Genomic DNA, 20,942 nt, shown 5'->3' with positions numbered 1-20,942 from the left:
ACTGTAGTGGAGAACCAGCTTTAAGGAAGTATTATCGACGGGGAAGTGCGTTTTGCGAGCGAAGCGGACCTTAGAAATGGGCGACCGCCTAGCTCCCTGCGAAGGTGCTCGGACAAATTAGCATTTTGAGGGTCATGGATTTCTCAAACTCACATAATTCGTGAATATTTTATTTAAATTTTCATTAATTTGGTTGTTTTGGGAACCTGAAGAAGCCTACGTTATAATATGTCAGTGTCTGTGGTATCAAGATAACATTGTTCATATTATATCATGGATCAATATGCAATCACCGGAGCCGATCAATCGACTTCGTGAAATAGGTTTAAAAAGTGGCCCTTTTGGTATTTGGAGGGGGGGGGGGTGTGTCCGCACCCTCTGCACCCACCACCTTCTTACGGGCCTGCAATATGCAATAATTTCTGCATTTCATTTCACATGACAAAAAATTCTAGAAAAATTAATTCAGATCCATTGATTAGTTTTTGAGATATTTATGTCTGAGATTTTCGCATTTTAAATGCCCACCCCTCTCCCTCCCACCACGAATCTGGATCGTCACCAATTTAATAATTTCATCCTTGTTGGTTATTAACACTTCCAGAATCAGTTTTTATATCTAGACGTGAGAGGTTTTTCTTCATGGTCACCCACCACTCGGGATCGTCACCAAAATAAAAAGGATCCTTCCATTCAATGTCATAAATCATTTCGGAGAATCTGTCGCATTTAGGGAGACTGCTAACAAACACACACACACACACGCACACACACACACACTGCACACACAAAATCTGATGAAAATAGTATAATTCGTTGCGGATGTAAAAATAACATCAGGGAGCTGATTCCTTATATATTATTATGCTTATATATATAAGCCCCTCCCTACATGATAAAGCGCCACCTGTATTTATCAAAGGCTAAGCATATACAGTACCTTGCCTTCAGTACCCTATATACCACCAGTTCTGTTTTTATGGAAAGTGCTGGTTGCACTTATAATTATATTATACTGTACTTATATATTTATGAACGCTGATAATGGAGTCTATAAAGCTACTGCTGACGGTTACTTTTCCCAATTATCTTCAAAGCCTGCCCATTCCCGATACTTTAGGAGGATTTGCTGACCTAACAGGTACAATTTCCTAGCAACTTTTGCTATCGATTGAGATCGGGGATTGTCGATTCTCTCGTCACGTGAATTTATTGACTGCACATGCGTAGTGTTCGTGTTTTGATTGCCTCTTGCTCTACGATCCGACACACGCGAGAGGACCTACCTGCCAAACTGTACGTTAGCCCAACTCGATCTATGTCAGTGTACGTAATTGAGTTGGCAACAATCCAGCATTCGTATATTTATCGCTATGGAAGGTACATAATATGGAAACATCTTACTTAGAAGCCACCTAGCCTAGCTCCGGTTCTTGATAGGACCCTTTACTTTATCTAACCTATCCTAGGCCTTACCCAATTTTTAGCTAGAGTAGTAGGCCAGAGTCTAGGCATCACAAAAGCTGGCCTACCTAGAGTGGTCTAGGCTCCTCGTAATCTTCGAGCAAATGTTGCCTGTGTTTTTTTGGTTTTTTTTGTGTGAGCAAGACTCGACCTAAACTATGCATTTTAGTATTATTATGCAGATGCAAGCTTGCTGATTTAATCAATTTATTTGCCAGCTTTTGCATCACTAATTAATTATTAAACATAAAAAAGGGGCGTGGCAATGCATGGAAAAAATGAAATAGAAATTTTGCAAAAGTGAGTGATGGTGACAGGGCAATGCTACTACACACTCTAGCATTACAGTAAGTTGAACTAGGGGATATGTTAAAAAAAAGACTTATCACCTTCAGTTTGCAGCCAAATAAGGAGGGTTTTACTGTATTTAGGAAACTTCAGAATCCCGCAATAAAATATGCAAGTTGTACGTATCTGTTACAAGTGTAATGCCATTCTTCCCAGTAAGCTGACACCAGTAATTTACAGGGGTTGCAGGACAACTTAATATGGCAACTCTCATTATTCATCATCTACAATTGTTTTTCTAAAGGTTCTGATATGTTGCGTCTAGTGCCAATCATTGGAACACTTGCTGCGGCAGTGTATCTGGTAGTTTCAGCCATGACGGCAAAGAAAGATGAACCACCGCCACCACCTAAAGTTAATTATAACTGTGTTGATGGAGACAAGGATAAAGTTGTCCACTCATTTGATGTTGAAGATCTTGGAAATAAGACATGTTTCTGTAGATGTTGGAGATCCAAAAAGGTATGCATTACACCTTTGAGCTCTCACAGGGGGCCCAGATTTTTAGGGACCCCAGGTTATCAATCAGAATTGAGGAGTGGAAAGAAAGTGTTAAAAAACATCAAAATAACCCATCAAAACGTGATCCCCAGCCCTCAGATTTGTAGGGTTTTAAGATTGTAGACTCAATAATAATACTGTATACAGGTGTTACTTTACTGTTAATTACAAAACATGCTTTTAGTGTTTAACTTAATCTGTCTGGTTATGTCACTCAAATGTGAACTTGTTTTCATTCTAGTTCCCGTACTGTGATGGCTCACACAACAAGCACAATGACGCATGCTGCGACAACGTTGGTCCTCTGATCATCCAGAAGCCGGAGAAATCCTCGTAATTCAGTTTAAAATAACTCAATATGGGATAGATTATTCAACCCAATGCTTAAGAATTAACCTTTATATTAACTGCAGGGACATTATTATAATATGTAATTTATTAGTGTTGGACAATTTCTGATTTCAGTTTTCAAAAAATCCAGATTTAAATCAAAGTACTGTAATATGCAAAATCTACCTTAAACACTGATTAAAAAAAAAACACCGTAGAAGTAAGCTACAGGATTATTTGAAATTTTGGGTGCTTTTTAAACAGTAGGATTAACAAAAACAACTACAGTTCTAATAATTACAGTATTAGGTATGAAATGAATTTAATGCTACTATACATGAAATGAAACATTCTTCTTACAAATTTATATTAAATATTGTTTAATATCTTTGTGTTATTAACTAGTTGGGTGTGTAAAAATAGTTTTTATAGGCAATCATTTGATTATTTTGATATAGTTTCCTTTATGTTGCACGAAGGCATTGCCTAATTATATGCTGAAGATGATTACTGTGTATTGTGTTCATTTGTTTGTTACACTAAACTGAAATTATTTCATTGAATGATCAACTTGAAAAATAAAAACATTATTAATATTCAGTGGCATATCTATAGCACCCCCCTCCCCACCTTGCAAAATTCTTGAAGTACAATTATTGAAAAGTTTCTGACAATCTCATTTAGACAAGACTTTTTTTAAGTCTTGCCTTACTTACTGAGGTGGTTTCTAAGGAGATCTTGTTTCTGCGTACGAGGAGCCGTGCATATGGGCTTCTTTGCGTGGTATTTTTGTAAAATGAAGATTAAAGTTGAAGATTAACATTAGAGGCCTTCATAGTCCACTTTTTTTTTCGGTCCTCCACATGCTGAGACCACAATCCTCTAGTCTACAATAACGGAGAATTTTAAAAATTCAGCCTCCTTGAGGCACTTTCCCCGGCCCCACTCCTCTCCACACAAAATTTGTTGACACTGGCATGAGCTGGCAGTGTGTATGCGTCCTTTGTACCTTATCCGACACCGCTTTATAAGATGACATATCTACACTACAGTGTTAGTGCAGCTAGTTGGTCTAAATGATGTTACCATATTTTAAGTACTGTAGATGGAGAATGTTTAGTGAGAGGGCTATAAAGGTCACAAATAGTATACACATTTTTTAGACATTATGCGAGATTTTGGTCCTTAGCGCGACACAGACCCCAAATGCGCGAGTCTCACCCCGAATGTGTGAGACTTGGTAGGTCTGCAATATACATCTGTAGGTAGGTTTCATTCTGTACCTATTTCACTTCTTCACTTCAGTACTAACAGGTGCCATTCTAAAACAAATGGACACATCGCCATTGTGCTAACTGATCGAAATGTACATTGAAACCAAAATAAATATTCCAACTATAATAAATTATTAATTAATGAATATGTGAAATGGTGACTGTGAAATGAAATAATAAAAACAGAAGAACAATGTATGCTGTCATTTATTGTATATAACTGAACACACAGAAAATGGAGAATTAAATCCATATAAACAGCTAAAAAGAGAATTACAGTACACTGTACTAATATATGCATCTTGGATAAAAGGTCAAATATCCTACAATTCAGCTCATGTAGGGCAATTAACGCTGTTCAGTAGTAATTAAGAACAACCAACCGCTAAGGGTCCATGGATATAAACAAGTATTGTAACAAACTAACAAGTACAGTACTACAGTAAAAACTCATCTGAGTTGTGATGTTTGTGGTGTTATATCCACACCAACTTATTTCAAGTCGCGAAAACATAGTGGAAATTGTACCCTAAAAGAAACATATCTCTGCTTTAAAATTATTTTATTAATAATGTTATTACTGTAAATCACAGAAAAATTGAAAATGCTTAAGCTTTCCTACATCACTTCACTCTAAACTACCTGGATACATACAGTAGATAAGTAACAACATTTTGTTTCTCATCTTTTGTTACACAAATTACACTTCAAGAATACATATCTTTTAAAGTATGTCTGGAATTAATGCATAAAATAATCAAAGCATTTTCCCCCATTATTTAAGGGATTCACACTTTCACAATAACATTAAGTTAAAAGAGGACCTAAACCCATGTAATGTGCATCAGGGGTGCCAAGAGAGTACCCTGGGGAAAATGAAGGTAGAATTTTAGAACCTTGGGAAAAACAATTTTGCCAAAAGTAATTTTTTTAAATCAATTTTGTATCATTTTTACTTGCACAATGGGTAAGCCTGGTTTGTACATTTAATCATGTATATCCACTGCAATCAGGTATTGAGGCTCCTAAGGAAAAGAACAAAAAATACACAAACAGATCTTCCAGAATAACATAAACTGTGAACCAACCAAACCCACTTAAGCTACGTTTAGACTTGGAGTTGAGCCTGGCTCAAGGTTAAGCCCGCCCTAACTTTGCTGGGTGTTCAGACAAGCAGGATTAGCCAGGCACAAGTATTTGCATATTAATGAACCGTAACCAGACACAATCAAGAATATCGGTGTACCCCTTCCTTTCTCGGCATCCCTGGTACCAACTACTAATTATTTCAGATTGAGAATATTCCGAGTACAAATTTGTGCATGTAAAATCTTGCACTGGTATAAATTTTGTTGAGGTACGTACTGGTGTATGTCAAAGAGTGTGTGCAAATACAAAAGTACTACCTAGTTAAATGGTGTGTGTAGGAGTATGCCGGTATAATATATAAATGCTACCTGTTGAAATGGCATGGGAAGGTGTACCTGAAAAGGTGTGTACAGGTGCAACAGTACCACCTTATGAAATGGCATGTGCAGAAATATAAGAGAAGGCCTGCTGCAATGACATACCAGATGAATACAAGTGCTGTACCACTAGTTGAAATGCCAATGTGCTGGTGAATGAATAGGTTTGCCACCTCACATACAGAAAGTGTTACCTGTGGATATGGCAGGTGATGAGTCCTACCTGTTGAAATGACAGGTGTATGTAGATGTGCAGGTGTATGAAGTACTACCTGATGGAATGGACGGTGACGTGTGAATAGCCTGTGCAGGTATACACCAGTGTTGCCTATCAATATGGAATAGCAAGAGCAAGTGAATAGTATGGTACTATATGTTCAGGTATATGCAACCATATAGCATACATTATAAGCATATTAATCATGTCTATATCTGTGTGAAATAGCTGAATTGGGTACTACTATTTTGTTCAAATTTTTAGCACAAGTTAATTAGTAAAGTATATACCCAATCATTTTCGTCTTTTACAATATTATTAGAAACCAGTTTCCTGATTCCAAACCGTAATATGAGCTTTACTGATTCACAATTATTTCAGGGCTCTACTAAGGTAAAAATAAAATTGACTTGCTTAGAAATTTAGTTAAATAAAAACAGTACTGAAAGCGAAAAATATTAAAAATTTCCTGGCAATGCTTTGTCAGCAACTTAATCAAGAAAATCTAAGTTAGAATATCAAAATCTCACATGAGCTTGTTTATCTACAATTTAAAAACACACGGTATGTGACATTTGTTAGAAATAAAAAAATTGGCGCACATATTGATTATAATTTTTTTAATCAATAGAAGAGGAGCATGCGAGTTTGAATATGATAAGTATCTACTACTCAACTACTTGTTACAAAGAACTTCAACCTACTATTTCTGGATAGTATACCACATTTTATGTAGTCAGTGATTTTTTAAAATCTCCAAAGTAACATCCACCCCACTCCCCTGCCATTTTCCTAACACCTTCTCATCGATATCCACCTTTTAAAACAAAATGAGGCAGAATTGAGAATAATGATATACAAGTTGTGTGTGAATTTTTACACTCAAAACTTAGCTTGGCAAACCGCTTTAGGTGTATAGAATACTATAATGTTGCCATGTCATGTGACACCATTTTGTTACTTAGAAACTACCTAATTTACTAAGCGGTCGTTAATCTTGAGCACCTCCACAGTCTACTACAGATTATCACAGCTTTTTCAATAGAATGTATTAGAACCTAAATTACAAGCCTAATAAAAACTCAGCATAGTTATTCTATGTAATATAATGTTGTAAAGTTATGTCAATGAAAAAGATATGTAAACTCTAGTTTAGTTGAGGAGGTACTCAGCCCTATTGAACGCTTGGGAGCGTTGCTCAGTAACAAAAGGGTGTCACATGCTGTTGTGATGTCAGCGACCTTGTACTCTATATTTGTATTTTTTTATCTCCATCGTTATGTCTTGTTTGTCTGCCTTTATGTTGCATACTTTTGAGTCCATTCTTTTGCTGTAGACTTGTATTTGTCCCGGTTTGTCTTGAACACGCGGGCAATATCTGGTACAAGTGGGTCGTCTGGATTTGGGTCGTTTAGTAAGGAACATATTGACAGCAAAACTGTGGAGATGCACACAAATTAAACAGGTTATACATTGTATTTTATTCTCTTTCAACAATAAACACAAACAATGACTCCAACTTAGTCGTGAGTGCTGTGAAATTTAGTTGGTAAAAAACAAAACACTTGTAGAAGAATGTGATGCTACGTGTAAAGTATTGAGTTTTCAATTGGAAGGTCTGGGGTTCGAAACCAATGCCCCAAACTGATGTCCTTGGGCAAGACATTTTATCTACACTTGCCTCTCTTTATCCAGGAGTATAAATTGGTACCTGGTAGAAGGTGAATGATTCAGAATGAAATTAGTAGTGCTGATGTTATGATTACCATAGAAAATTGACAGGTCTAATAAATTTTAATGATAATATCACTGACCTTTAGAGATGGTCAATGCTGGTGACCACTGAGACCGCAGGATGTCCAGACAAATACTACCATTTGAATTTATATTTGGGTGATAGATTTTTGTTGTAAATGCCACCTAGAAAAACAAGATTAATACTGTTAGAGTATACATGCAGGACTAAAATGCTCGAATATGCGCCACGCTGTTATAAAATTTTTGGAGGCTTCAGTGGCACTTATTCGAGAGCTGCGCTTACAACTAAATATTGGCGTGGCGCTTCCATGCCCGTTCCCATATTACCTGTTTCACATATTCCTGTAGTCCCTGCTAGGCCTACGTCATCGTAAATAAACGTTTATAAAGAAATGTTTGTGTCTTCATTGTGTTATTTATTCATTTTAACACTGCATACATTTATTTAAAACCCTGTTTCTGTGTTTCATTACACACAGGGTAATATATACTGTACTCTTGAAATAAGCGCCACGGCGTTTATTCGGGAGTGGCACTTAACAGAAAAAAAAAATCACGTTTGGTGAGGCACTTTTTCTAGAGCGGAGCTTATTGAAGCACTTACGGTAAGCTCTACTCACACTATTATTTTTCTTTAATTAAGACAAATATGTGTGAACTGAATTGCCCATATGTGGGCAAGGGGATGTTGTGACGTTCATATATAGACAAGATGATGTCATACCGTAAAACCTTGAACTGAAGCCCTTTTTGCGAACTTTAGATGGGCTTCTTTTCAAGGCTTCTTTTGCAAAGTAAAGAAGGGGAGGGGGGCTTCTTTTCCAAAACGAGTACTGTCAATTTTGTGAATTTGTACTAAAAAACAATAAATACGGCCTCTGTAACATCAATCTGTATCATGGAGTGTATTTAACTGACATTAAATCACCTAAACTACTGCATAAACCAAGCTTGTTTTTAATTTATTTTGTTTTTTGAAATTCATGTACAGTGCATATACTGTACTATCTTGAAAAGAAGCCTAAGCTATCTTGAAAAGAAGCATAGTCATATCACATTCAATGGAAAAGCTAATGTTGTATTTTATTCATATATGGACAAGCTGATGTTATATCACATTCATATATGGATAAAATGGTGTCATATCACATTCATATAAACATGATTTCATATCACATTCATATATGACAAGCTGATGTTATATCACATTCATCTGAAATCAGAACCAGACTAAAGAAACACTGTGGAACTGGAAGCAGAATAAAGGGACATAAAAAATTGCTGTAACTTCAAGACAGGGGCATGTGTGTATGGGACCAGAATACCAGAGACATCTGAAATTGGAACCATACTGCAGTACCAGAATCAGAATAACTTTATTATCTCCAAATGAAGAAATTGAATGCTTGATAAAATTTAAAACCTTGCATATAAAAATACATTCAAATATAAATGGGGCACATGAAATTTGGACCACACTATTAAGGGGCTGTGAAATTGTGACCAGAATAACAAGGGTGTAAAATTAGACCACAAAATGAAGGGCAATGAAAATGTTACCAGGGGCATGGAAACTTACAGTAGAACGGCGGTACAGTATCAAAGACATTAATGCAAGCCAAATCTGATGAGTGTTTGAGAAATTACTTACCTTAGGTGGTTTGAATGGGTAGTCAGCTGGGAAATGTATAGTTAAAAAGAACACACCACCTTGATAAGGACTCTCGGGCTGCAATAAAATAAAAAGCTTTTGTAACTTTTACATTTTAAATGAAATTTTTAAAAGAGATTATGGTTTAATTTATAGTTATCTATTTTTATACTCCAATGTTTTATGTTTTATTTTTGTACTGTATGTGCTGCCAGAAGAGCCCCATGACAGTAAACTCTGCGTTGCTTTTGGGCAATCCGGCCAGTCAGCTATATATTTTTAATTGTTTTTACCGTTTGTTTTATCATTATATGATATATGATATGACAAAATTATCAAAAGATATTTCATTTCCAAGTATATCAATGATCATTATTGTTAGAAATATGTTCAGCAGTAAAACTCTACATTATGTCTATTAGTCATTATTCATTGTAATAATTTGTATTTCCCAGAACACTGATGTATATAACATCTTTCTCTGCTCTTAGTCAAGCATAGCATAGTTTTGGTACTTAAATACCTCATAAAAACTCTGCATTTAATTTACAGTAGATCTCTAATCCGCATAGCCATTGTGTCAACACTGTAACTTTTGACTTTGAATTTAATAATTAGGAATTTCCTTAGCTGACATATGTAGTTATTAAAATAAATATGAACTTAATTCTGTTAGCTATGGTTATTTGTGATTTTCTCAAAAGTAGTAAGTATAAATACATTAGACAGCCTTAGTAAACAGTCAGATCTCATTCATTATACAATTCTTGTATTTCATATCTGCAGTCTCAACACTGACATTACAGTATAATGTTCGATTAGAATTCAATCAATAATTACAAACTACTTTCCTTAGCTTACTTAGATAATTATGAAATAAATAATACTGTAAACTTATTTCGCTTCATCAGTCACTATTGTTTTATGCCAATTTTCATACACGTGTTCTAATGCATATAAACATTGACAAAATGTGGTATGTTCGCACTGATGATGGGAATATGCCCAAAACATGTTTGCCACTGCTACACGATCAGGCTCATTATTGAGCCCACGATCAGTAATACGATTACGGTTGTTTGTTTTATGGAATGCCTTGTAGAGTTTTTACTTATTCAAATTTTGGTGGAATTATTCAAAAACTTATTTGTGCCCAGATCCACTCAAAATCATCAATGTCAAAAGTATTTATTAATACATATAAAGCTCGGTCCAGATTATCTAATTTTCTTTGACAAAACTGTATGCTCATACAGTTAAACTTGCCTAAGTCAAATTTGCCTATTAAGTTGAATAATTTAATAATACTACAGGGATGTCACCACGCTGGTGGGCGGTGGACGGGCCCGTCCAGCACTCAACATTTCCGACCAGGATTTACAGGCTCCCGACCACCACTATTATTTCAACAGTATACAAAATAATTAGTTTACCTAAACACAATAGACAAGCTGAATTGAAAGATAAAGACAAGAAGAATACAATAAATGTTTCCGTGGTTACGTTAATTGTAACAAAATACTGCACTGCTCTGCTATTCATCGCTAACTTAACTCGTGGTAATCGTCAAACATGTGAAATTACGGCAAACAATGCGGCTGGGTACAGTCGGATCGACGCTTTGTCGCCGGGATTTGTTCATTATTATTTTTTAATCTAAAACAAGGCATGTCAACTATTGAATTTAATTAGGCCTACAGTAAGTCTCATCTTCATCTGTTTTGTTGCATTCCTCAAATTCTGGCCTAGGCCTACCTGGACCTAGCCTAAAAAAATTGTGTCAGCTAGCCTTAGGCCTTTTGGTTTTTAAGGGCTTTCACGAATACGGCAACCCCCCCCCCCCCCGCGAATACGACGGCGACCCCCCGCCCCCGGGAAAACGCGGAATGATCGCCGACCAGCACTCCAAAAAGCTGGTGACATCCCAGATAATAATAACAATCATATACTGTAGCGTTTCATGCACAAAGCCTCTACGCTCTTCACATTACTACCCCAGTCATTGGATCAAACGCATATATATGAAAAACATACTGAACACCAAATTAAATTATTAAATTAAATTATATTAGTATTCCATAATATTGCAGCTAGTAATCAGCGCAGTTGTGTTGGAACCTACCAGGTAACCACTTGTACTCCTGGGTGCAGAGAGGCAACCATAGATAAAGTGCCTTGCCCAAAGAACAAGCGATTTGCACAGCGAGCATTTCGAACCCCCGACCTCGAGGTTGGGAGTTCAAGCCACAACCGATGCGCCAATCGCTTCTATGTTGATCGTATTTTACATGCCAAATTGTTGTGTTTTCCATTATTTAACAACCTGCAAGTCGAATTTTATCTACGTCGAAACAAATTTTCAATGTCATTTTGGATTGGACTTAGGCAAGTTCAACATCGTCATGATATCTGGTCATGATGTGATGTCATCACGAACATATTTAGGCCTGTCACATGTTTTTTGTCAAATAAAATGTGATAGCCTGAATAGGACTTAATGCTACGTATATAGTTACAAACAGTCATTGACCTAGTACTCACCGGACCCATTATTGTAGCTTGCCAATGAAACACTGATGAAAAAAAATTATAAAATAATGAGCAAAAGATATTACCATTTAATTTAAATTTCATATCTATGATGGTGGCTAAATTTAATATTAGATAATTAACATACTTAGTAAATTAATATTAATTAATATTTATTTATTTGAAATTGAAAACTACTACTTTTGGGACTGGAGTTTCCATGGTTTTTAACAGCTTTGGTCTCTAATTAAAATAATAAAGATAACAGACATTTGTTAATATGGAACCACAGAAAACTGGTCTTTATTTGGAGGTGGTCTTTAATCAGAGAGACCTATATTAGTTTTTATTATTTTGTTTTTCAAATTATACAATTTTGAGAAAATATTTTGGAGATACATGATATTAACTTTGGTATGGAGAAACCACCACTGGTGGTGATGATATATTTATGAGAAAAACATATTGCCCTTATCATAAGGATTTAACCCAAGACCTCCTGATTATCGTTGGGACACTCTACCAAATGAACTAAGATCATTTTAGTATATATCTATTAAGACTCACTATCTTCCCCGACTGGTCCTGCTGAACACTGTGCTGGAGGATCTCTACCAAGATCTTGTAACTCCTGAAAGAGAAAGCATGACACAAATTAAGTAATAACAACACAATTGTGGCTCCTAAAAAAGCAATGATAAGTAATGATAGACTACACTACATTAGTAATGGTAACAGGTAGCACCTGTATTGGGGCAATACATTTATGCATTAGATTTGGTTTTTAAGAGTGAGAGCACGAGACAACCCCAAAATGTACAAGTCTCACGCCAGGTATGGGAGACTTGGTAGGTTTTCAATTTAGTTCCTGCACAATAGAGATTGTTATTCCCAGTGTGTAACAGTTAACTATGTATCAACATGGATCAGACCCTAGAACCAACTTCTAATAGCAGGGGCGGATCCAGAAATGTCCAAAGGGGGGCCGGAAGTTGGGCCGATTGAGACAACACTGTCGTAGGGGGTCCGGGGGCATGCCCCCGCGAAATTTTTGTGTTCTAGACGCCCGAACGTAACATTTGAGACATTCTGGGGCCGGCCCCCCCCCCCCCCTAAATCTGCCCCTGAATAGGGAGCTTTCGATTTGTGCAACGACGCGACGCTAGAACAGAATCACTCATGCGTGAAAGTCCTACCTGGCATCCTACCTTCTCTGCATATGTAGATTTGGCCAGATTGCGTTCTAGAATCTACTCGACGAGGTGACCTTAACGTTCTCGCATGCGCAGATGACTTTTACTGACGTCATTACGTTCTACGTCCTACCGTTGTCGTGCAATCAAAAGCTCACTATTTTCACATGTAATGAACTGTAGAATACTGCATGTATACAATAAATACCTATGGTATAATATTCATTATACACAATGAATGATGTCATATATAAAAGTAGGAGTTTGGTTTACCCTTGCTGACCACCTAGCAGTGACGTTGGTTGTCTATGGCTATGTTCAAGGGCCAACAAATAAGCCAGGCATGACTCAAGCTAGATGAAATTCTTACGTCTGGTGTGAACATGGAACTGTTAAGTATACACTCTATACGCTGACCTGACTCTCTAGTCTGATTATAGCCTATTGTTATTAATTGATGGTTTATTATTATTTATATAGGGCATATGTTAAGAGTGTGCTTACATCCACCATTTCTTTTTATGTTAATAACTAAACCTATGAGTGCAATACCCGAATAAACTGATTACATTATTTTAGAGCTATTGCCAAGTTTTGTTCAATTAAATGCAAAGTATTTCTCTGTTCAAAGAAGATAACACAAAAACAACATACATGAAGCACTTAGTAGGATTTAACTAATTCCATTTTAGGAGAGAACATGTATCTAATCCTCAAAAAGTAGATGAACTTGTCAGGATGTCATCCCTAAAAAATAAATGGAACAGTTGGCCCCTAGAACCTTAATATAAACATGGTATAAACAAGCATATACAGCCAGTCCCATTAGTTTAGTTCACCTGGAACATCACTATGTCTACCATGAGCTATAACTATCGTGATTTTGGGCATACTCTTCACATTGAAAATTGTATCACACTTTTAGTATGCTTATGATGAGATCACCCTGCATTAGGTCTACCCAATAACAGTAAATCAATTAATAATAATAATAATATGTCGCTCTTATATAGCGCTTCATGCACAATGCCTCTAAGCGCTTCACATTACTACCCCGGTCATTGGATCAAACACATATGGAACACATACTCAGCTCCCTGGGGAGAATTCCATAATATTGCAGCTAGTAATCAGCACAGTTGTGTTCGAACCTACCAGGTACCCACTTGTACTCCTGGGTGGAGAGAGGCAACCGTTGTAGATAAAGTGCCTTGCCCAAGGACACAAGCGATTTGCACAGCGAGAGTTTTGAACCCCCGACCTCGAGGTTGGGAGTCCAAGCCACAACCGATGCGCCAACCGCTTCTAAAAATTAGCAATTTAGCGAAGGAGCATTTATAAAATTAAAACATTCCCAACTTACTGCAAACTTAGCATAAATTACACATTAAAACTACCATGTATCTTTGTCCATGTTACATTCAAGCAATTTTAATGTCTTTCATATTTGACAAGAATTTTATTGTGAATAGGATAATGTTAGAAGGATAAAAGCAATAATTTTTCAACCTTCTTTAGGAAACTTGTGATTTTATTTTCTGGCTTGGTAATTTAAGAAAACATTTTTTTTTCAATCCTACCCACCATCACATGATACGATACTCTTCATCATAACAATATTAAATCTTTATCCCAAAATTACAAAATAAATCATAAATAATAAATATAAATCAGTTTTTTAAAGATATTTCAAAAACAAAGTTTGCTAATGCCCAATATAATAATTTGATTAAAAACCATCATTGGTCAACAACAAGCCAGATTTGTAGCCTGTAGTAATTGCTATGACAACTGAATTTGTAATATTTCTACTAACTATTCCACAGAAGTCTAAATAGTTAACTCTCCCCAATGCCTCAGTGTACTATAAGAGAATCTCCCTGTAAGGAACAGCTTATGCAACTTGTTAAGCTGGGCCTGACGCGATTCTGTGAAGAATGCTACGCGACGTTTGCACACCGAATTGTATTTTAATGATGATCCGTTAAGACTGCCACCGACAATTAGCAGACGGCGTCGCATCTTTTAGCGCAAACAGGGTCTGTCGTACAACGCAGTTAGTGCCTGCTTTAAAAAACACGCAAGTCCTAAATAATAGATTAAAAGCTTCAAAGGAGTCATCATTACTCATAAACATTAAACAAAACACTTCTTCTTGTGTTGTTACTGTTGTTACTATGGTGAGATGTGATTACTGTAGTTAAAATTAAACCTTAACATAGGCAAATGTAATAATTAAAGCATAAAAATAAAATAGGCAGATAAAGTTAGAAATATTAAATATTAACAATGGTTTTCATCACTTTACTTAGAGTTTGTATCTCTTTTTTTTGGTCAAAATTATCGGTGACCTAATAGTTCCTGAATGAATTTAATTGGGCATAAATTTTAAGATTGACAAACTCACTGGTAACTGAAAGCCAATTTTTTGTAAAGTAAGAATGATTAAGTGCAGGGTACACTAGGTAGGCTAGGCCTATATATTAATAATAAAAAGACAAAAAAAAACACACTTATTAATCTATTTCCTGATTTGCTGGATGATAAAAATCTGTTATTATACATCGCGGCCGAAACGGATGGCATTCGCAATTGCCCACATGTTGATGGGATCATTCGGCTAGGCAACCGTCTTTCTTTTCTCCGATCTTCTTCAATTATTATCAAAACTGTCCTCTATATTTTTCTAACCTAGGCCCGGCCTAGCCTAGCTGGCCTACACAACCGATAGGCCTAAGTTTAATGGTAAGAAATTAAAGAAAATGCCTAGTATACAATTACTCAAGCCTTTACGAATATATTAAACTCATAAGGTAGTAATCAGAGACCATAAATTACCTTATGTAACCTTTTCAAAGCCATTCTTTGCTAAGCTTTTGTCTTATTATCTGTAACCGCCTCGCCTTGCGTCGACACAAAAATATTGTTTTGTTGCTGCTGCTGGATGATACTATAGTCTTCGAACAGTATTCAATCTGCTTAGCTGACTGATTCCTTCTGTTACTTTGGGGAAAAAAAAACAGAGGCAGCTACAACAACATATTCTCGCTTTTATATCTATAAAGAAGAATAGTTCCCGGTCTGTGTTATTTCTGTATTTTTAATAAACAAATTACACTGGCTAGTAGGATCTAGAAACAAAAATTACAAGCGCATTGACTTGGCCAACCTACACAACAACTATATTACACTAGCCGGACCGATGATGTCTCGGGTCAGGGGTCAGAGCGAGATTAGATAGTACCTGTACTGTCTAGGCTAGCAATATCCATCACCACTGAGCATGCTCAATGGAAACAATTGTACAGTATATTATTTATATCTCTTGAGATTTTTTTTTTTTGTCAATTCGTCATAGTTTTATCTCTCAGGGGCGGATTTAGGTATGAGTGTGGTGCCCCCCCCCTCCTTTTGTAAAGTAAAAAGAAAGAAAATAAAAAATGATCGTCCAAAACGCCACACAAGCCTATGTTTCCTATTTGAGAAACAGGTGCCATCTACCGACTTAATGGGTTATCAGGTCGATTTTCTTTATCTATTTTGTTTAATTTTTTTTTAATTGTTTATTTCTTTCTATTTTATTTATTTTTAATGGACTACCGTACTCTTTTATTGTATCATGACGGTTAGTAAAATAAAGAGATAGGCCTACTATAAAGTTATCCTGCTCTGGCAGCGGGTTGATAATACATAAAACAATTATTATAACATTTTCAGACTAATTTAGCTTTTAACATCGTGTGTATTCCTTTACTGTATTTATTGTTTATCGACCAATATATAAAACAATAATAGGTAAAGTATAAAAGGTATTTTAATACAATAGTGTAATGTTATAATAATTTATTTGTATAATAAAGGTTATTTTCATTACTGTGTGTATTTAATCTACACTTACATAATACAGATGCGCGCGCAGTCTTGAAGAATACAAACGCGATGATATGTCGTTGTCGTGTCGTAATCGTGTCTAGTGTAAATGTAGCTTTATTCGTAATAAAAATGCTTAGAGGTAATAAGGAGTACCGGTATCTTCCTATAAGATTGAACATAACGCAGTGATGCTTAATTAATCGTCTAATGAATAATAGGAAAGAGAAAAGTATTTTCATTACGGTACTTATTGTGTTTATTCGTATGATCGGTATATAGACTTCGACTTCATCCCTCAATTTCCTCACGCACTGCCATCCAACGTTTTTTCTGAACGCTGTTTTTACATCAAGTATTCTGTCATTATCCGTGTTCTTATCAGCTCAGAGTCCAAGTTCTGCAAACCCAAACGCGTGATCGTCTGGTAATGAGTTTGATCACAGATAAACTTTACGAAGAAAATGTTGACTTATAAAATTTCAGATCCAGATTTTTTTTAAAACGTGACCCCTCCCTGCTCCACTGGATCCGCGCCTGCAAATCATGTAAATTCATGTAAGGTTCGAATGATAGGTGTTACGTGTTGTTTTCTCAATTCAATTCTCAAGTTCTTAACACTTGGGCTAAAGTTTGAACAAGCGATAATGCCGGGTGAATCCTATTGGAAATAGGAATCAATTTATTTATCAATCTTCAATACATTTTGGGGAAATAATAAATAGCTGAGCAGTCAGTCCATAGATACCTCCGTCCTATGCCGAACAATAAGCATGACGTGTATGACGGGCGACTTCATGATTTTTCGCCCTGTGCCTGAATACGCCATTCCATTATTTTCTTTTATGCTTTGGACTAAAAATCGAATTTCCGTGACCTTGAAATTGTCCATTGATCTTTTTCCGAAAATCGAATGGTATGATGATGATCCATTCATAAGTTTTGGCGTTGCGGCAGGCAGAAGACAAGACAGACAGCAAGTGGTGAATACATAACCTCGTTTGGTGGAGGTAACTAGAGCAGTATGTCACTCCTGCCTGAATACCGAACAATTACACATGCAGGCCATTCCATTATTTCCTTTTATGCTCGGGGTTAAAAATTTAATTTTCGTGACCTTGACATTGACATTGACATTTTCCATAAAATCGAATGGTCGCTTCCTTCGATTATTCCTACAATTCCGCTAAATTAAAGAATCAAGATTCAACTTTATTCTGATCCATTACTTACTGGAATTCAATTACTTGCATATACATAAAAACATACAATTCACGGTATAAAACTATTAAAATACATTGGTTTAAAATTATAACAATTTAGAATGATTACTATTATTATTGCTATTTAATTATTTATCTAATATTTCATCGTCTATGATTAAAAACCCTGACCGGGGAATGTTTTATTCTGGTTCAGGGCCGTCGACCGATTCTCTAGCCGGCCCTTTGGTTTGGGCCCCTCTGTCGAACATCCGGGACGTGGATCCCTTGTCAAGCAAATAATTTCTGGCGCCACCGCTGACACCACTACTACCATGAATCGTTCGTGTTATCATCAGGCAGAGAATTAATTTGTTTGTTTGTTTTATTCGTACTCAAAATTCACAAAGAACCATGACAAAATACCAGGATAACCCATAAAGCTGAAAAACAGCTTAATTCCACTACGGACCTATAAACAAGCAATTTTAAGTAAAAAATAAAAAAAGAGAACAAGAAAATCATGGTTGATGAACGTTTCCAAGGTGAATCTCTCATAGCACGTTTAAACTCATTTAATTTGTTAATACACTTGATATTAGATCATTCCAGAAAACCAGGTGGTGGCATTCAGATGGAATCTCGATGTGTTTTAATTATATGTACAGTTTCTTAAATGTTTGCTTCAATCAAGGACTTTTAACTATAAGTTAGGCCTACATAAAATTGAAGATGAAAAAGGAAGAGAGAGAAGAATATAATACAGAACTATTTTCAGGAGAAAGAAAGACAACGCTGTTATTTTTAGAATAATTATTTCTTTTTAGACAATAAACTAATGTGAAATATTGTGTAGCCTGGCTAGGTACAGTAGTCTATTACATAATTACACTTCGTGTGGGTATAACTCAAATTTGAAGTGGATTTAGACAATGAGGCGCAGGACTCTACCACTACGTCCACAACATGCTACACCAATGTATATACAAAAAGTATGTGTGCTGCCCTCTCGCATTAGTAATTAATATAGAGGGCAGCAGTACCGTCAGTTGTCAAGAATTTGATCGGTAGACAATCGATCATCATCAAGCTAGAGGAGAGAGATGATAATGATGATGATGATAAGGATGCTGATTAGCGAAGCATGAAGAAGAATAATAATGAATGGGATGTCCTGGTTTTTGAACATTTTTATTTTAGCGGGATTTCGTACTTTAAAAACTGGTAAGAAATATTAAATACTGTATATATTTTTATGTAATTTATACCCGTCATTTTAAGCATGAATTAAATACAGTATAATAATGCTTAAAATGTTCAATGTTGTGATTAATAATTTAAATAAAAAGAGAGTCAGACTAGGCCTAGGCCAGGTAGGCCTATAGTATATAGTAAGTAGTAGTAGTAGTAGTAGGCTCTACCTGCTGTATCTAGGTTCTGTAGGCCTAATGTAGCTAGACTAGACAGTTGATGTTGTAGTAGGTCTAACCTAACACTTAGTCTAATATTGAATACATTTTAAATACATGAACGTGTGATTGTATTGTATTGTTTGTGGATAAAGATAAAAAATAAATTTAAAATGAAAAACGTTGCAAACTTGGGTTTTTATTCTCAAGCTTTGTCTACACTATCAAATTTCATCAAAAATTCGTCACATAAAATGTGATGGAACATATAGAGTTGAACACCTTCAACTTTTTTTGATACAATCTGATAATATGTGATATGACGTAATCGTACCCATATATATGGGCACATCACATTTTTTTGTCACATAAAATTTGATAGTGTAGACAAGGCTTTAGAGTATTACTGTACTTTTTTCGGTCTTACTAAAAAAAAGGCACACTGCATGCTTCTGCAAATCAGCATTGATCTTTTGAAAGTGAACGCCTTGACTTTTTCTAACTGGCCCGATCTAATATTAATTAATATTGAATTAAGTCATATTTTTTATGTTTTCATGCCTTTATTTCTTCAGAATATAGCGCCCTCAAGCATATAGCGATGATAATGATACTGTAGGCTGCAACACAGTTTGAGTAATGGTGCTTAAAACAGGGGTGTACGCTGGTTTCATCTTGGTGGTGGGGGTAGGGGCGAAAAATTGATAATGCGGAAATGGGGTGGGAGGGTGCGAAATGAGAAAGCGGAACTAAATTGCTACTCAAATGAAAACTTAATTGTCACTTTTAGTATTTTAACTCACTTATTGAAAGTAGGGGAGCTACTATCTCTATGTTTGGGCCGAGTGAGTAAGAATGAGATTGTAGATTATTTAGTAAAATGACTTAAAAACATTACTGTTTCTGGTAAGAGGGCTTGCCTTGATCAAGATCTAATGGTGTTTTATGGGGATGGCTAGCCACCCTATTTATCCCACTGGATCCGCCTATGAATTATTGTGAGTGATAATCCTTGATTTTGGATAAGTAGCTATACTTTACTGTTCATGTGGATATGGCTGTACTTTCTATACTCTTTTGATAAGCTACAACTATTTGCCCCTAGCATAAGTAACAACTTTTACAACCAGTAAATATTTTCTTTCAATTCTCCCTTTTCAAAAATGAAATTCATGGTTGAATTGCTGTCAAAACCCTTTTAATCTATTCTTCAAACACTGTGAGTGTGGTAAGTTTCTTTATAACTCCAGGTATTATTACGTTTTATCACCCCTTTATTTACAACTCTGCATAATAAAAAAGAAATTCCTTACAATTTAGTAAAGTTCATTATTCTCAGTACTTTAGCCAATCACAGTTAAGCTGTCATAAACCGGGATTTGATATGATATGCAACTTGTATTTAGTGACTTATTGAGATTCGTGGTATCAGGCAGGCCATGCGTGATATGTCTTTTGCAATGGTAGATTGCATAATACGATTGCATCATTTAGTATTGATTGATTAGCTACGTGATAAGCAACAGGGGGTTCAAACTAGTGGGCTGCCTTGGACTTCCAATGGGATAGTACAACTTGTACTTTTATAAGATGAACGAAATTAAATGATTCTGTCAAAATAATTCTGGTTGTATCAAAGAATATAGAATTGCAAGATAGCCGATTCTTGGGGTTTCACTGGATTGTAATTATATTTCAAAACGTACTACCACAAAATAAAGGGTGTCTTT

At 35.8% G+C, this 20,942-nt stretch overlaps 3 protein-coding genes across 3 annotated transcripts in view; 2 read left to right on the top strand and 1 right to left on the bottom strand.

The window, feature by feature from the left end:
* The first annotated feature begins 946 nt into the window (after positions 1 to 946).
* LOC117101252 (CDGSH iron-sulfur domain-containing protein 2 homolog A-like) lies at positions 947 to 3,490 on the top strand. Its single transcript, XM_033241198.1, has 3 exons — positions 947 to 1,141; positions 2,057 to 2,274; positions 2,555 to 3,490. Exons 1-3 carry the CDS (start codon positions 1,045 to 1,047, stop codon positions 2,648 to 2,650), a joined length of 411 nt encoding a protein of 136 aa, XP_033097089.1. The 5' UTR covers positions 947 to 1,044; the 3' UTR covers positions 2,651 to 3,490.
* A 616-nt stretch (positions 3,491 to 4,106) lies between these two features.
* On the bottom strand, positions 4,107 to 15,943 carry LOC117101251 (ubiquitin-conjugating enzyme E2 2). The gene is made up of 6 exons (XM_033241197.1): positions 15,570 to 15,943; positions 12,106 to 12,169; positions 11,551 to 11,582; positions 9,010 to 9,087; positions 7,415 to 7,520; positions 4,107 to 7,038 (listed from the first exon to the last, which is right to left on the bottom strand). The coding sequence occupies exons 1-6, from the start codon at positions 15,591 to 15,593 to the stop codon at positions 6,899 to 6,901; spliced, it is 444 nt and encodes a 147-aa protein (XP_033097088.1). The 5' UTR covers positions 15,594 to 15,943; the 3' UTR covers positions 4,107 to 6,898.
* Positions 15,944 to 18,858: 2,915 nt separating this feature from the next.
* Positions 18,859 to 20,942, top strand: part of LOC117101250 — a 52,623-nt gene continuing 50,539 nt past the window's right edge. The window contains exon 1 of the mRNA XM_033241196.1: positions 18,859 to 19,027. The gene's annotated coding sequence lies outside the window, so the exon portion shown is untranslated. The remainder of the gene's footprint in view (positions 19,028 to 20,942) is intronic.

The sequence above is a fragment of the Anneissia japonica genome, unplaced genomic scaffold, assembly GCF_011630105.1.
Source record: "Anneissia japonica isolate Jap-2015-1 unplaced genomic scaffold, ASM1163010v1 scaffold1859_len985614_cov190, whole genome shotgun sequence".
Lineage (NCBI taxonomy): Eukaryota > Metazoa > Echinodermata > Crinoidea > Comatulida > Comatulidae > Anneissia > Anneissia japonica.
The sequence above is the reverse complement of the archived record's forward strand: the minus strand, read 5'-3'. Positions and strand labels throughout refer to the sequence as shown.

Bases quoted from the DNA above. Each gene is read 5' to 3' on its own strand.
- LOC117101252 (XM_033241198.1), top strand. From the start codon at position 1,045: ATGGAGTCTATAAAGCTACTGCTGACGGTTACTTTTCCCAATTATCTT. The intron at 1,142-2,056 runs GTACAATTTCCT...GTTTTTCTAAAG, and splicing joins AGGATTTGCTGACCTAACAG to GTTCTGATATGTTGCGTCTA. The intron at 2,275-2,554 runs GTATGCATTACA...TTTTCATTCTAG, and splicing joins GATGTTGGAGATCCAAAAAG to TTCCCGTACTGTGATGGCTC.
- LOC117101251 (XM_033241197.1), bottom strand. From the start codon at position 15,593: ATGGCTTTGAAAAGGTTACATAAG. The intron at 11,583-12,105 runs GTGAGTCTTAAT...TTTTTTCATCAG, and splicing joins AGGACCAGTCGGGGAAGATA to TGTTTCATTGGCAAGCTACA. The intron at 7,039-7,414 runs GTCAGTGATATT...GCATCTCCACAG, and splicing joins AGCATTGACCATCTCTAAAG to TTTTGCTGTCAATATGTTCC.